Raw genomic sequence first — 15,272 nt, 5'->3', positions numbered from 1 at the left:
GGTAGAATTGGGAAAGAAACATTTGAACTTGGAGAGGTTTTGCTGCAAACCTTTTTTAACTTCGTAAAGTTGCCAAATTATGCTGTTAGAGCGCAAACCAAATCCTTTCCCTTGTGAAGTCCCTTTTTGCAACCACCCTCTATACTTTGGGTTGCGTGCTTCATTCTTGTTGGTCTCCTTACCCTTATTTCCAAAGTCACTCTGCACTTCTCATACTCTTTGTGCCTGCTTCATCCCTAATATGTATTTGAATGATGCTAATTTTTCTATCTTCTATCGCAGATGACTTCTATTAAGAAAACATATTCAATATTTACATCATACACTGCTGCCAAAGATGCTCATGATAAATTTAGTATTTATTATATATTTATAGTACATGTACGTGTATTATATAGATATAGATGATATATTTTGTGTGATCCACAGTACTTACCATTTTATTGTAATATTTGTTTGTAATTGGTTTTGCAGACTAGCATATAGTTTTATTTTTACGGCGTCACATTGGAGATCATGTTACATTGAATTTCATTGGCATAAAATTAAATAAGAAATCTTTTAAATGGATGATGCTTCCTAAAGGTTTTTTTGAAATTTTGATTCTCAGATTCCTTGAAATCAGTAGCAGTTGTCGGAGGTGGAGTCAGGTGTGCTCTAGCCACTTGAACCCCAAAAGTCATTTTAATGTTTTATGACTATTTATTTAAGTTCTTAGTATTTGTTTTGCCAATGCTGGCATTGGTCTTTATTCTCTAAAATGCTGGGTTTTTTTGTCAATATTATTTGAATTAAATATTAGAATATCTTCCATTTCCTGGCAATAGTTCTTTCAATTTCTTCTGATTCGTTATTATTGTATGTTTCTTATTATCTTTCAGGAATGTGAGCTAGAATTACACAAATTAAATGCCTATTTTCGTAAACCCCTCACTGTATTACATTAATACACGCTGCTATTATTAATTTAATTCCTATATAGAATTGTAGCTTCATCAGCTCAAGTTGGGGCCTTTATTTTGCCGTTCATACCGAATCAAAAAAGAAACAAAAAGTAGAAAAATAAATGCACCCTCTCAATCAATTTCTACATGTATTAGTTTTGATGATTTTTGCAGTGAAGATCTTTTTTATCTAGATGTGTCTATGATGTTTTTGCTATGATCTAACATTCAAAATATCATTTATTTTCTTGGAAGCTGCTTTATTATACTGTTACTTCAAAGAAATACCAGTGAAATATCCAACACGCATTAAAGAAATTGGCCTAAAAGGTCTTTTCGTTGGGGTGGAAGGGCATGCAATGAAAGCAAGCATCTCTAGTTTGCTCTATATATGTGGCTGCTTTCTCACTATATTTGTTTTCCTAGTAGATGTTCTTTTTTTTATTTTATATTATTGTTAACTTTTTGGTGAAATTTCATGACCGTGACTATCAAAAATGGATTTTCAGTGGGCTTGCTGCAGCATATAAACTTAAAATAAATGGTTTGAAGGTCACTCTGTTTGAAGTTCAAGATAGAGCTGGAGGGAAAATAAAAAGTACATCGGAAGATAGTTTTATATGGGATGAGGGGGCAAATACAATGGTGAAATCAAGAACAACCTCCTTTTTTTATTGGGACATATACATAGATACCGCACAATTCTTATTTATATACATATCTAGCACTCAAAGTTTGATATTTACATTTATAACACCTTGTTATGATATACCTATATATGAAAATGTGTGTTCAATTTTAAAAATGTAGTGCTGGTGAATTTTTTGATGTAATGTTTAAATTTGAGTAGTATGCATGTAAATAAGAGTGTTTAGGTGTTAGATATGCAAATACATAAGAATTGTGTGTTATGTATGAAAATGCCCCTTTTTTATTTTGCTAGAATAAAAATTTCTTTGAAATGTAAATGCCATCATTTAAACACTAAAATAAGGCAACTTGTTTGTCAATATTGGGGGTATATAATCACACCCATAGCTAACTTGATAGGGATGCCATAATTTCTCAACCAAACATCTCCTTTAAAATGCAGACAGAAAGTGGAATTGCAGTTGGAAGCTTGCTTGATGATTTGGGACTTCGAGACAAACAACAGTTCGTATGTTCTCCTCTATGCTGTCCCTTTGTTTCAATTCGGTGTTTGCTGATATTTTAATTCAAATTTATGTAAAATTCTTTTGTATTGGTTATGAAAATGATTGCAAAGAATGTTTGAAGGGAGTTGTCTTGGTGTGTGTGTGTGTATTTTTTGAAAAGCCCAAGGGCTGATTTTATTGAAATAGAAAAGATACACAAAGGTTGTATGAGAGAGCTCAGTAGAGACGCCCTACCCATACTATAACAAGTACAATACTACACTAACAAAAGATAGATAGACTCAAAAAATTTAAAACATGCAGAAAACAAGTATCTAGGGACGAGCCAGTTTAGTCTTGCCTCTTTTTCTAGTTTTAGGAGCGGAGCCAGATAACAAACTTTGAAGTGTTGTGCCATTGCCAGGAGTAACCAAAGTATCATCCATTAAGTTTCCAAGTTGGAGTGTGCCCCCAACCTTCTTCCGCTGGGAAGTGTAAACCTGTCATGCTTCATCTGAAGACTGACTCATGTGATCTCTGTCTGATTAGATATTAGAACCACAGTAGAAGGAAATACAACCGTTGCTACAACAATAGATTCCAGTGTCTGTGAAGTGTGAATTGTCACATTTGTATCTGATGCTTTCTGAATAGGTGTTGCGGGGCTATCCTGACTTTCGGTTCTAACATTATCCCTTATAATATGGTCATACACCATTTTCTGTCTTGTGGTGATTCCCCCTTCAGGTTGGCTGTCATCAGTTTTGTTAGGAGCGCTTTTAGGCACGTGAAGTACACTAATATCATGTTTTTGCTTCTGACTATTGGTTCTCAACTGTGGGTACAATCTGAAATATTTCTCTTGCGAGTGTCCAAACCTCGTTCAGTGCTTGCAGTAGTAAGATTTTTGTTCCATAATGATTTTTTGCCAATAACCATTGTGAGCAAAGCCAAGCCAGACTTCTTCTACATCTGGTAGTGTAATATCTCTTTCAATCAAAATCCTTGCAATAGAGAGTCTCGAGAAATGAACTATAGGTGTGTCTACCTGCAAAAGTTTTCCAAGGATAGTCTCAATTGCATATAAGGTAGGCATGTCAAAGAATTGAAATTTGAGTTCAGATAATGAGAACTATATAAGCGCAATTGGGGGTTCTTGACTGGGATAGTCTCGATTGTAATGAATTTCTTTGAGAAAATCGTTGTGTAATTTTCTTATATGCTCAACTATATCATAACATGTCTTCCATCGAAAATACCCACCTGCTAAGCCCTAACTAGTTTCAAATCTTCAAAAACCTTCTTGATAGTCTCCATCATAGGGCGACCTTCTTCTTAGTACGACCTAATTGGAACTTTCCAACTAGTAAAAATTTGTATTTTCCTGCACGAGTTGAAATTTCAGCGTTAGAGAAGAATAGTGCTGGTTTGCCTGCCTTTTTATCTTTTTTTTTTATGAGATTGCAATCTCTATGTCATGCAACAGAATCATGGTATGTCTGTGGGAACATCAGACTATCTGTAAGATGAAAAGAGGAGTTGCGTTTGTGAACCACTGTAGTATCGGAGGGTTTGCGAGATTATCACCGGCGAGAGCGGTGGTGAAGGATAGCCCTGAGGCCATGAGCGTGCTTCACACAAGCACAATAGGTGCAGAAGAAGCTCTTCCAAGTGAGACAGAGGGGAGCCGAAGAGGTCGGGGCGAAACCGCAGTCGCAGCTCGACGAGGTCGACTCAGTAACGAGCCGCGAAAGAGTCGTCGCAGCTTGACGAGGTCGACGCAAAATGACGAGCCGCAGAACTTGCAACTCGATGAGATCCACGCTTCTCTGGCGCGAGGGAGAGACGACGAAGCCACAAAATCCCTTCGTCGTTGGATCGATGATCGTGGAGAACGCAAAATTCGTCGTCGAGTACGAGAACTTCCGGAAAGCTGAAGGATCAAACCATGGAATCGCCATCGGGCGAAACCCTAGCGGAGCAGCCCGCCACCGACGCCATCTATTCAAATAAAATAATTCTAATTAGCAGGATTTTAATTGAAATAAGTGAAAAAAGAGTGCAAGAGAGGAAGTATTTATAGATACAAAAACTAATATTATAAAAATTTAGCTTATGGCATCAAATTTTAATTGTTATGATATTAATATTTTTCATTCAATATTATTGCAAGATAATGTGATATGTAGGTGTAAAGATTTAAGTATCTTAGATCTATTTTATAAAAATAGAGTCATATATGTAGATATGACTTTTATAGATGAAATTGAATGGTTTAAATAGAGACACATCTCAGGAGTTAGTGTGATAAAAGGATGTCATGAAAGCTTAAAAGGTAGATTTTATTACTTTGCGATTAGGCTAAATATGTTGTATGGATCTGAATATTAGTTTATTAAATTGTCATTGATATTTAAGTTGAGCGGGACAAAAAATAGATTGTTTAGATAGATGTGTGGTTAAACCAAAATGATAACTTAAGAATTGAGTATATTAGAGGAAATTTTGGGGTGACGTATATTGAAGATAAGATAATTGAAAGCAAACTTAGATGCTTTGGACATTTACATAAATGATAGAAAATACAGTTGTTAAAGGAATTGATAAAGTTAATGTAGAGGATTAAGAAAGAAAATATTTTGACCATAGGTATTGCTAATAGAAGTTATTCAAATTTATTTGTGAAGATAGATGTAACTCATCAGACAAAACTTAACATAAATGAATGAAAAATAATGAATTATAATGCTGTAAAGGATAATTTTAATGATTATGATTTTGCTGATGATTCACGAAGAATAAATTTGTTGCACCAATGTATTATTTAGATTTTATGATGTCAAGCTTAGGGTCCAAAATGTTATGTTTGCTTTATTAAATGAACACTTAAAGAGATAAATGGAACTTTTTATTTACCCCTTCAGTTTAATTCTACTTTTGGGCCATAATAACATGGGATTAGTTGTTTTCTTTGGGCTGAAGCTTGTGCTGTAAAATATTCTCTCAGATTGAAAGGTAGGTATGATCAAGTGCTAGCAACTTTATTTAGGGTTATTGATTACACTTATTGAGGCATTAGAGCCTGAGAACCTCAAGACATGGGTGGGACAAGATGCCATTTTTGCTTGGATGATAAGGGCCATTGGAGAACAATTTTTCTAACTGTAAGGATTTCCTAATTCTTTTACTTGCAATATCTTGTATTGCCTTGCTTTCTTCAAGTTATGTTAGCTAATTTTTATGTTCATGCTCATCTTTCTTCATAAAAGGTATCGTTTGATTTTTGTCATTATCATCCTTTGTTTTCAATATTGTTTAACTTTTTTCAAGCGTGATTTTCCTTTCTATTGCACGATTTGTCTATCGTGCATAATATTTTATTCACCCAACGTAATTATATTGTTATTTTTTTGTGGAACTTCACATATATATATATATATATTATGAAAAACCCAAGGGCATGATTTTCCTTTCTATTGCACGGTTTGTCTATCGTGCATAATATTTTATTCACCCAACATAATTATATTGTTATTTTTTTTGTGGAACTTCACATATATATATTATGAAAAGCCCAAGGGCTAATTGTATTGAAATAGAAAAGATACATAAAGGTTATATGAGAGGGTCCAATAGAGGCACCCTACTCATACGATACCAAGTATAGTAATACCCCAATAAAAAAGATACCGATAGACTAAAAAAAAATTTAAAATATGCATAAAAGAAGTAGCTAGGGATGAGCCAATTTAGTTTTGCCTCTTTCTCTAGTTTTAGGAGCGGAGCCAGATAACAAACTTTGAAGTGTCGTGTCATTGCTAGGAGTAACCAAAATACCATCCACTAAGTTTCCAAGTTGGAGTGTGCCCCTAGTTTTCTTTCGTCGAGAAGTTTAAACCTGTCATTTTTCATCTGAAGATTGGCTGATGTGATCATCGGTCTAAGTAGATATTAGAACCGCAGTAGAAGGAAAGACAGTCGTTACCACAACGATAGATTTCAGTGTTTGTGAGTGTGAATTGTCATCTATACACCTGATGCTTTTTAAATAGGAGCTGCGGAGCTATCTTGATTTTTGGTTCAAACATTATCCCTTATAGTATGGTCAGAAGAAGCGTTCCCAGGGGCAGATACTAACTCCTGTCTTGTGGTGATTCCCTCAGGTTGGCTGTCATTAAGTTTGCTGGGAGCGCGTTCAGGTGCACTAACAATAAGTTTCTACTTTTAAATTGGTTCTCAACTGGGGGTGCAATCTGAAACATTTCTCTTGCGGGTGTCTAAACATCATGCAGTGCTTGCAGTAGTAAAGTTTTTGTTTCATAATGATTTTTTATCAATAACCATTATGAGCAGAGTCAAACCAGAATTCTTCTCAGACTTCTTCTACATATGGTAGTGTATATCCCTTTCAATCAAAATTCTTGCAATAGAGGGTCTTGAGAAATAAACTATAGGTATGCCTACCTGCAAAAATTTTCCAATGATAGTCCCAATTGCATATAAGGTAGGTAGATCAAAGAAATGTAGCTTGAGTTCAGGTAATGAGAACCATATTGGCACAATTGGGGCTTCTTGACTGAGATTAAAATCAGAAGTCCATTTGAGCAATTTCATATAATTGTCCTCGATTGTGATGAATTTCTTTGAAAAAATTCTTGTGTAATCTTCTTTTATGCTCAGTTATATCATAACATATCTTCAGTCGAAAACTCACTCGCCAAGCCCCAACTAGTTTGAAATCTTCAAAATCCTTCCTGATAGTCTCCATTTTAGGGCGACCTAATTGGAACTTTTCAACTAATGTAAATTTGTATTTTATTGCACGAGTTAAAATTTTCGGCATTAGAGAAGAATAGTGCTAGTTTGTCCGCCTTTTTCTCAACTTTTTTGATGAGATTGCAATCTCCATGTCCTGCAACAGAATCATGGTATATCTGCGGGAATGTCGGACTATCTGTGAGGTGAAAATGGGAGCTCCGTTTGTGAACCATTGTAGCATCAGAGGGTTTGACGGGGTTATCACCGGCGAGGGCTGCTGCGTTAGAAAGCCCAGAAGCCATTAGCGTGCTTCACACAATTACTGTAAGAAACAAACTGGCAGGCACATCGACGAACAAACGGAACAGTCGAGCGAGCATAACAGGCGAAATAGTCGAGCAGAAACGGCGGAACCGTCGAGCGGCGTAGCAAACGAGCAGCGCGAAGCAGCGAAACCTGCAGGTTGAAGCGACGCAGACTCGAACTGCAGACGACACAACAAACAGGCACTGACCGCGAGCTCCTTTTCCAGCCAGAGGACAAGAGGATCAAAACGAGCGAAAAAAAACAGACACTAGGATTCACCATGAGCAGAAACCCTGGCAGAGCAAAAATGAAGACCCATCGTTTTTGATCGAATAATTTCTCGCACTTGACGACGACGATGCAGTTCCCTCACTCGACGACGACAACGAAGGACTCTACCTTGCGATTTTCGTCTTCTCTTTTGCGCCAAATGACGAAGGGCTTCGGCGTCTGCTTCTGCGATTTCGTCGTCTCCTCCTTCGGGCCTTCCAGCTTCTGCGATTCTTTTCTGCGCATATTGAGCTGCGGTTTTGTGTTTGCTAAGTTGCGATTTCGTCTTCTTTGCCTTGTCTTTTGCGCATTTCATTTGCGATTCCTGTCTTCTGCTCAGCTTCGCCCTGAACTCTTCGGCTCATCTTTTTTGCTCTTTGCCCGACTTGTAGGGCTTTTCTTTGTTGTGATGGAGCTTCCTCTTTTTCGATTGAACCTGAGTAAAACTCTTTCACCCACAAAAAATCTCCTTTGCCCATGTGGTGGGTAATCCTCAGGGGGAGACGACAGTTGTCTTCCCTTCAAATTATAAGGAACATCATGATGGTACATGTGACTGTCTCTTTATTAAGAATGCAAGCAGAAAAAGTGGGAAGACAACACTCTTTTTCTCCACATCAGAAATTTCAACGCTGACTGAAAAATTCAAATTTGTTCTTATTGGAAAATTTCAGTGGGGACACCCACTTATGAAAATTATCAGGAAAAGTTTTGATGACCTAAAATTAACAGGAAAATGGAAAGTGAGGCTCATGGATGAGAGATATGTATTGGTTCAGTTAACCGTGTCTGAGGAGTACACTCGGATTTTCTCCAGAAAATATCTTAATATCGCTGGTAAACCTATGAAGTTGCTCAAGTGGTTTCCTGATTTCGTCCCAATTCATGAAACTTCTGCTGTGCCGGTATGGTTTAGTTTACCCGGTCTCAAACTACAATTTTTTTGCGATCAGGTTCTCTACTCTATTGGTGTCATTCTTGGGGATCCGTTGAAGCTAGATCTGCTTACTTTCAACCTAACCAAACCCTCGGTGGCCAAAATATTTGTGGAACGGAATATTACTTTATCTGATATTACTGAAGTCTGGCTGGACACAACTCATAATGATTATTGACAACAAATCATCATGGAGCACAAAGGCCTATATTTTACCCACTGTAAGATGCTTGGTCATATCCTTGATAAATACCACAAGTTTCATCTAAATTTGAAATCTAAGGTTTAAGTGAATAAGGATGGGTCTAACCCCACTGTTCTAGACATTTTAGTTCCACGTGAGGAGGATACTACCTAACAGGAGGTATTTGTTTCCCCTGAGGACCCCCCATGACACTGTTGTTATTGTTACTGCGAGTGATGTGATGTTGACACCTTCAAACTCCATAGAAAACAATACTGATGGACTGTTACCTACAAATGATAGTGTTCAGACTGATAATTAGGAGAGCCTCGTAGCTCTACTTCTTCCGGAAGTATCCGGTGTTGAGGCAACTCATACTTCACATATACTAGAACCTATTGTGGGTACTACAATTGATATTCCTTCTGCTTCAGCTCTACCACCCCATCAGACTGATTCTTCAGAAGAGGAATGACAGGTCTATTCCAGGAGGAAGAAGAAGAATGAAGTCCGACTCCAGCTCGGGAACATATTGGATGATACATTGGTTACTACTGACAATAACATTCATCTTACCAGCTTATTAGCTTGCTCCTTCCTTAGAACTAGAGGCAGAGGTAAGACCAAATTCGGTCGGTCTGTAGCCACCTGATACTATGTATTTTTGACACTGTTAGGTTTTTTATTTAAGTATCTAATGTATTTTTCTGTTTTTTCTAGTTTTGGAATCATTTGTGGCTTTTGTGTGGGCAGAGTGTCATGCTTGGACCCTCCCACACATTGTATCTGTATCTTTCTTTCTATTTAATATATTAGCATTTTTTTGGGTTTTCAATATATATATATATACATAAAGGAATGACCAGAGGCTTTTATATGAGTCTCCAGCCAAAGAGGCTATTATATGAGTCTCCAGCCACCCCTAATGTGCAGAGGCTTTTATATGAGTCTCCAGCCACCCCTAATGTGCCTAATAATTCGAGTACCACCTTTCATGAGTTCTCAATTTATTATTCTTTTTCTTCTTTTTGGGAAAAATCTTTCTCGCTTGATCTCCTTCCTCTGGTCACCTCTTTACCTACGCATCCCTTTTTTCTAGCTCTTCATTGGACAACCTCTTTCTTTGACAATAACACTTGCACGTAAATTGTCGCTGTACCAGAACGTTCACCTCTGTCGAGCTATCTAATCTCTCTGTGTTGCTATTCTGAAAGGTAAGTGATCTTGTACTGATTATTTTAGTATTCATATATGTCGCTTGATCATCTTTATCTTGTTTTTCATCAATTTGCTATCTCCTTCCCTAAATTTTTTTCCTAGGATATTCCAGTAGCACTTAAGCATCCCAGTACAAACAAGAAATTGATTTTGAAATGGTGCATTATTCAATTAACAGTCATGAGATCTTGTGTCTCCACTCTGTAACATTAAACTAATCCGTTGTTCATGGAGTTACACCCTCAAATTTCATCCAAATGGATCAAATGATTAGTACAAAGCTTGACTAGTCACCAAAGAATTTATTTAGGTATATAAGATTAGTTTTGACACTTACTCTCCTATCAAAGAATTTATTTTGGTATATAAGATTAGTTTTGACACTTACTCTCCTATTGCTATTTGATTGAATCCTCGTTTTGTTGTCTCTCTCTCTATCGTTAAAGATGGTCATTCTTTCAAAAAGATGTTACTAATGCCTTCCTTTATAGTAATCTTACTGATGTTGTTTGTGTGGAACAACCTCTGGTATATATTGCTTAGCAGGAGTCCAGAGTATGTAAGTTTAACAGGGCCATTTATAGGCCTAAAAGAAGCCTCCTTGCATATTTGGATCTGTTTTGGGAAGTTCCTGTTGAGGCCAGCCTTCATGATAACACAATGTATCACTCCATCTTTATTAGAAACGCCTCCTCAAGGTTAGTTAGCTTGGCCCTCTTTATTGATGACATTATTCTTATAGATAGTGTGAACTTTAGAAAATAGAGCAACATAATATTATTGATAGGAGGGGTATTTAAACTCAATTATAATATGTATGATAAAGAAAAGAAATAAAACATAATAAAAAAAGTAGGGAAAGAAAATAAAACAGAATAAAACAAAAATAGGAAATACATAATGAAGAAATAAGAGCAAATAATAAGTAATAATGGCTAGGGATTGCCGTTAGAATCTAATGCTCCCCCTCAAGTTGAAGCATAAATGTCAGTCATGTTCAACTTGAATTTGAAGTCATTGGATAATGGGCGAGGAAGATTCTTGGTGAGAATGTTCGTTAGTTGACCACTGGAGGACACATATGGAACACAAATCTCCCCAGAGGGCAAATATGAAACACAAGTGTCCCCAGAATCATTTTTCCTCAATGAAGGGTCTGTCGATCTCCACATGTTTGGTATGATCATGTTGGACTAGATTATAAGCAATGCTGATTGCAGCCTTATCATCACAAAATAATTGCAGCGGGATGGAGGTTGACATATGGAGTTCGCGGAACATAATGCGTAACCAGAGGGTTTCACAAATCCTTAAGGACATAAACCAGAATTTAGCTTCAACACTTCTTCGGGCAACCACAAATCATTTCTTGCTTTTTCACATGACAAGTTTGCCCCATACGAATGAGCAATATACCGAAGTGGAACGTCGATCATGACCCGACCCGACCTAATCAACATCTATACAAACAACATAAACCCGAGAGGTGTGATGAGAGGAAAGCAAACCTGAGCCCGGTGTACATTTTAAATAATGGAGAATCCGGATGACAACTTGAAGATGGTGCTCATAAGGGTCATACATGAATTAACTCATTATATCAACTGTATGACATGCCGGGGCGAGTATGAACGAGGTAGATGAGTATTCCCACAAGGTGCTAGTAGTGAGTTTTGTTGGTGACACAACATTCAGAATGTCAGATAATTTTTCATTGTGGTCCATAGAGACAGCCACTGGTTTGCACAGAAGAAAGTTATTCTCTTTCAAGAGATCAACCACATATTTGCGCTGAGATAGACAAATGCTCCGAGATGATCGAGCCACTTTCATACCTAAGAAGTACTGAAGGATCCCAAGTCTTTCATTTCAGAAGACTTAGCAATAATGTCTTTCAAGGACTCCAATGCTGAAAGGTCGTTACCTTTAAGAACAATATCATCAACATAGACAATAAGGATAGCTATCTGGCCATTGAAGGAATGATGGAAGAAGATTGTGACCCGATTGAGCCTGAGTAAAACCATGACCTACGACCACCTTTGTGAACTTGTCAAACCAGACCCTTGGGAACTGCTTTAGCCTATAGAGGGACTTTCGCAATCAACACACTTGCCATTTGGAGGCATTAGAGTCAAAGCCAGGAGGGAGAGACATGTATACCTCTTTTGTAAGCTCTCCATTCAAGAATTCATTTTTGACATCGAGCTGAATTAAAGGCCAATCCAAATTCACTGTGAGGGATTATTGGATCCGAATAGTATTCAACTTAGCCACTAGAAAAAATGTTTTCTCATAATCAACCTCGTATTTCTGTGAGTCCCTTTTGACAACCAATCGTGCTTTATTGTGTTCATAGGATCCATTAAATTTGAAATTAGTGTTGAAAATCCCTCGACACTGCACAATTTTCTTACCATGGCGAAGATTAACGACGTCCCACGTATGGTTCCGCCGAAGGGCATTCATTTCCTCCATTTCTGCCTTTTTCCAGGCTGGATCAACATGAGCAACCTCTATAGTAGCTGAGATCTGATGACCCGTCCGGGTAGTAGCAAATATTCTGTAGGTCTGCGATAAAATGCGGAAAGAGACATTTTTCAATAGAATATTCCTCCATTTCTGCCTTTTTCCAGGCTGGATCAACATGAGCAACCTCTATAGTAGCTGAGATCTGATGGCCCGTCCGAGTAGTAGCAAATATTCTGTAGGTCTGTGATAAAATGCGGAAAGAGACATTTTTCAATAGAATAAAGGGAGCATATTGTCGGTCTCATTCGGAGGAATGGTTGTACTAAAGATGTCGTTTGGTGTGGTCAAGGTCCGGTAAGGAGGTGGCGGGTTCCAGAGTAGGAGCATTGGAACGATTGCGCCGACTGTAGACATTGATAGTGGGAAGAGGAGATGGTGCACCCACCAGACCAGAGGACTCATCAGATGGTGCACTCACCGGAACATGGGACTCCTCAGTGGCAGGAACAATAGGGGGAACATCCACAAGAGTAGGATAAGGGACAGTTTCAAAGAACACAAGCTCCCTCTCACTTGGGGTCGAGCGAGGAAAGTATGAAACACCTTTAAAAAGGAGTTATCCACACTCACATAAATTTTCTTGGTGGTGAGATTAAGACACCGGTACCCCTTTTGAGTAGCGGAGTACCCAAGAAAGATATATGTTATTAATCTGGGATCAAGTTTACTTTGATTGTGGGCAGTGTTCCGAACAAAGGAAATGCACCTAAAAATGTTGGGGTGTAATGTGAAGAAGACCTGATTGACAGGGTAGCATGACATTAGGATGGCTAAGGGAGTTCGGAATATGTGAATTTTAGAGGGGACTATTTATGAGATATGTGGCAGTGAGAATGACATCATTCCAAAACCGTTTCTGTACATTCGATTGAAACATAATGGAGTGAGCTACGTCGAGGAGGTGACAATTTTTCCTCTCGACTACCCAATTTTTTTTAGGGGTGCCAGAACATGAGCTATGGTGGAGGATGCTCTTATTCACCAATAATTCACCCAAGAATAATAGAAAAACTCATGACCATTGTCGATCCGAAGAACATGAATAAGAGTTTTGAATTGAGTTAAAACGAAGGTGTAAAAATTTTGGAAAGTGACAACAACCTCTAATTTTTCTTTTAAAATGTAGACCCACGTTATCTGAGTGTGGTCATCAATCAAAGTCAGAGCCACCATTTTTTGGTATAGTTGAGAATGCGGGTAGGTCACTATGAATGAGAGAGAAAAGAGCGGAAGGTGTGTAAGTGTAGGTTGCGTAATGGACCCGATGTTGTTTGACTAACTAACATACTCACAATTGAGACTAGAAAAATTTTTATTAGAAAACATCAAAAGATATAAATTTTTTAAATATTAAAAATTACGATTGCCTAAACGATAATGCAACAACATAATGAAATATTCAATGATTCGAGATAAGCTACAACTCCTAAGGTGTGTGTCCACATTCTCCATGCTCTTCTCTTGGAATAGTAGAGACCGATTACTCTATTAGCAATTCCAATCATCCTCCATGAACGGCGTTCCTGAAAAATACAACAATCAAAAGAGAAATTAACAACACAATCAGTATCATTAGCCAACTTGCTAAGAAATAATAAGTTACATTACAATTGGGAATATGTAAAGCAGCCAGAGTTAGATTGATTGTGAGTACAATCAACCCTTTACTAATAATAGAACTACTGGAGCCATTGACAATTCTGACAATGTCTTTTTCAAAGCACGAATAGTAAGTCAAGAAAGCTTGTGAACATCCAATCATGTGATCCGTGGTTCCTGAATCAATAATCGATAGACTAGAGGAGGAATAAACTGTGAGATCCATAAGAAGAGTACATTGTCAGACGTGGGAGATAGATGGACCTGTAGAGATTTGATTGACTCTGAGAAGCTTGATCAATTGCTTCATCTGGTTTTTCAGGGATTTAGAGGATTTCGAGATGTTCTAGGTAGGTGTCAGTTGAGTCGTAGTATGCTCGATCGTTGCCGTGAGACCTTTGGTAGCAGTGGATTTGGTCGAAGTTTTGTATGTCGGCTTACTGGGAGGTTTCAAACACTTGTCCCGAGTGTGGTTAGGTTTGTGACAGTAATTGCAAGTGGGGTGACTTGTTCGAGATGACATGGACGAGGATTGAACACTTTTTGAGATCAAGACAAACGATTCGACTGAAGGAGTATAAGTGTCGAGCATGACAAATCTCCATTTTTCTTCTTGAAGAATCTCGATGAAGGCTGCGAGAGCGGAGGAATAAGATCCTGACAAAGAATACAACCCCGAACTTCCTCAATGTCTTTATTAAGGCCAACCAGGAATTAGAAATTGTGACCTTTTCTACAATCTTCTGGAAGGGGATAGGTCGATCGGAGAATCCTTAGTCTAGTCATAGTACATGTCGCATTCAATCCATAATGCAACAAGGTCGTTATGGTAATGCGTCACGATCTTTGACCCTGTTTTGCCTCCTGGATTTTCTTAGATACCTCATAAAATTGACTGAAATTTCCTACGTCTGAGTATGTATCATGGACAGTTTTCGAGATAACACTAGTTGAAGGGAGAAACATATATGAACGATCAGTCGAAGTTTCGTTGGAGTTGATCAACCACGACATGACCATGAAATTCTCCACTTCCCAAGCTCTATATGTCAGGTAAGTCTTTTGGAGGCTCACGAACCATACTTGTGAGGTAAACAAACTTCCCACGTTTTTTGATGAATAAAGACACTGCTTGGGGCCATTAGAGAAAGTTATTGTCCTTCAGTTTATGAGTTGTGATTAAAAAATTCATGTTAGTTTCTGATCCTTCGATCTGCAAGGGAGTGAAAATTGGAGTTGATCCTTTGGAAAAATCAGGAACACCTTCCGAAGGTGGTTCAGAATTGGAGGAATTCGCAATAATTTCGACTGAGACAAAGGAGAACTGGTTGTGATTCTGAGCCATCGAAGAATTCTAGTGAAATCACCGTTAAAGGGAGACAACTACT

General features: G+C 37.9%; 1 protein-coding gene across 3 annotated transcripts in view; it reads left to right on the top strand.

Annotated features, from left to right (window-relative positions):
- Positions 1–15,272, top strand: part of LOC110024400 (protoporphyrinogen oxidase, mitochondrial) — a 76,050-nt gene that overhangs the window by 660 nt on the left and 60,118 nt on the right. For 2 of the 3 annotated variants that reach the window (XM_020724354.1, XM_020724345.1), the window contains exons 2-4: positions 611–650; positions 1,454–1,589; positions 2,038–2,103. In XM_020724354.1, the coding sequence (XP_020580013.1) occupies positions 611–650; positions 1,454–1,589; positions 2,038–2,103 (242 nt within the window). The remainder of the gene's footprint in view (positions 1–610; positions 651–1,453; positions 1,590–2,037; positions 2,104–15,272) is intronic. The other variant, XM_020724361.1, reaches the window with a different exon arrangement.

Source organism: Phalaenopsis equestris, unplaced genomic scaffold (assembly GCF_001263595.1).
Source record: "Phalaenopsis equestris unplaced genomic scaffold, ASM126359v1 Scaffold000002, whole genome shotgun sequence".
Classification (NCBI taxonomy): Eukaryota; Viridiplantae; Streptophyta; class Magnoliopsida; order Asparagales; family Orchidaceae; genus Phalaenopsis; species Phalaenopsis equestris.
Note: the sequence above shows the minus strand (reverse complement) of the source record. Positions and strands in the feature narration are given on the sequence as shown.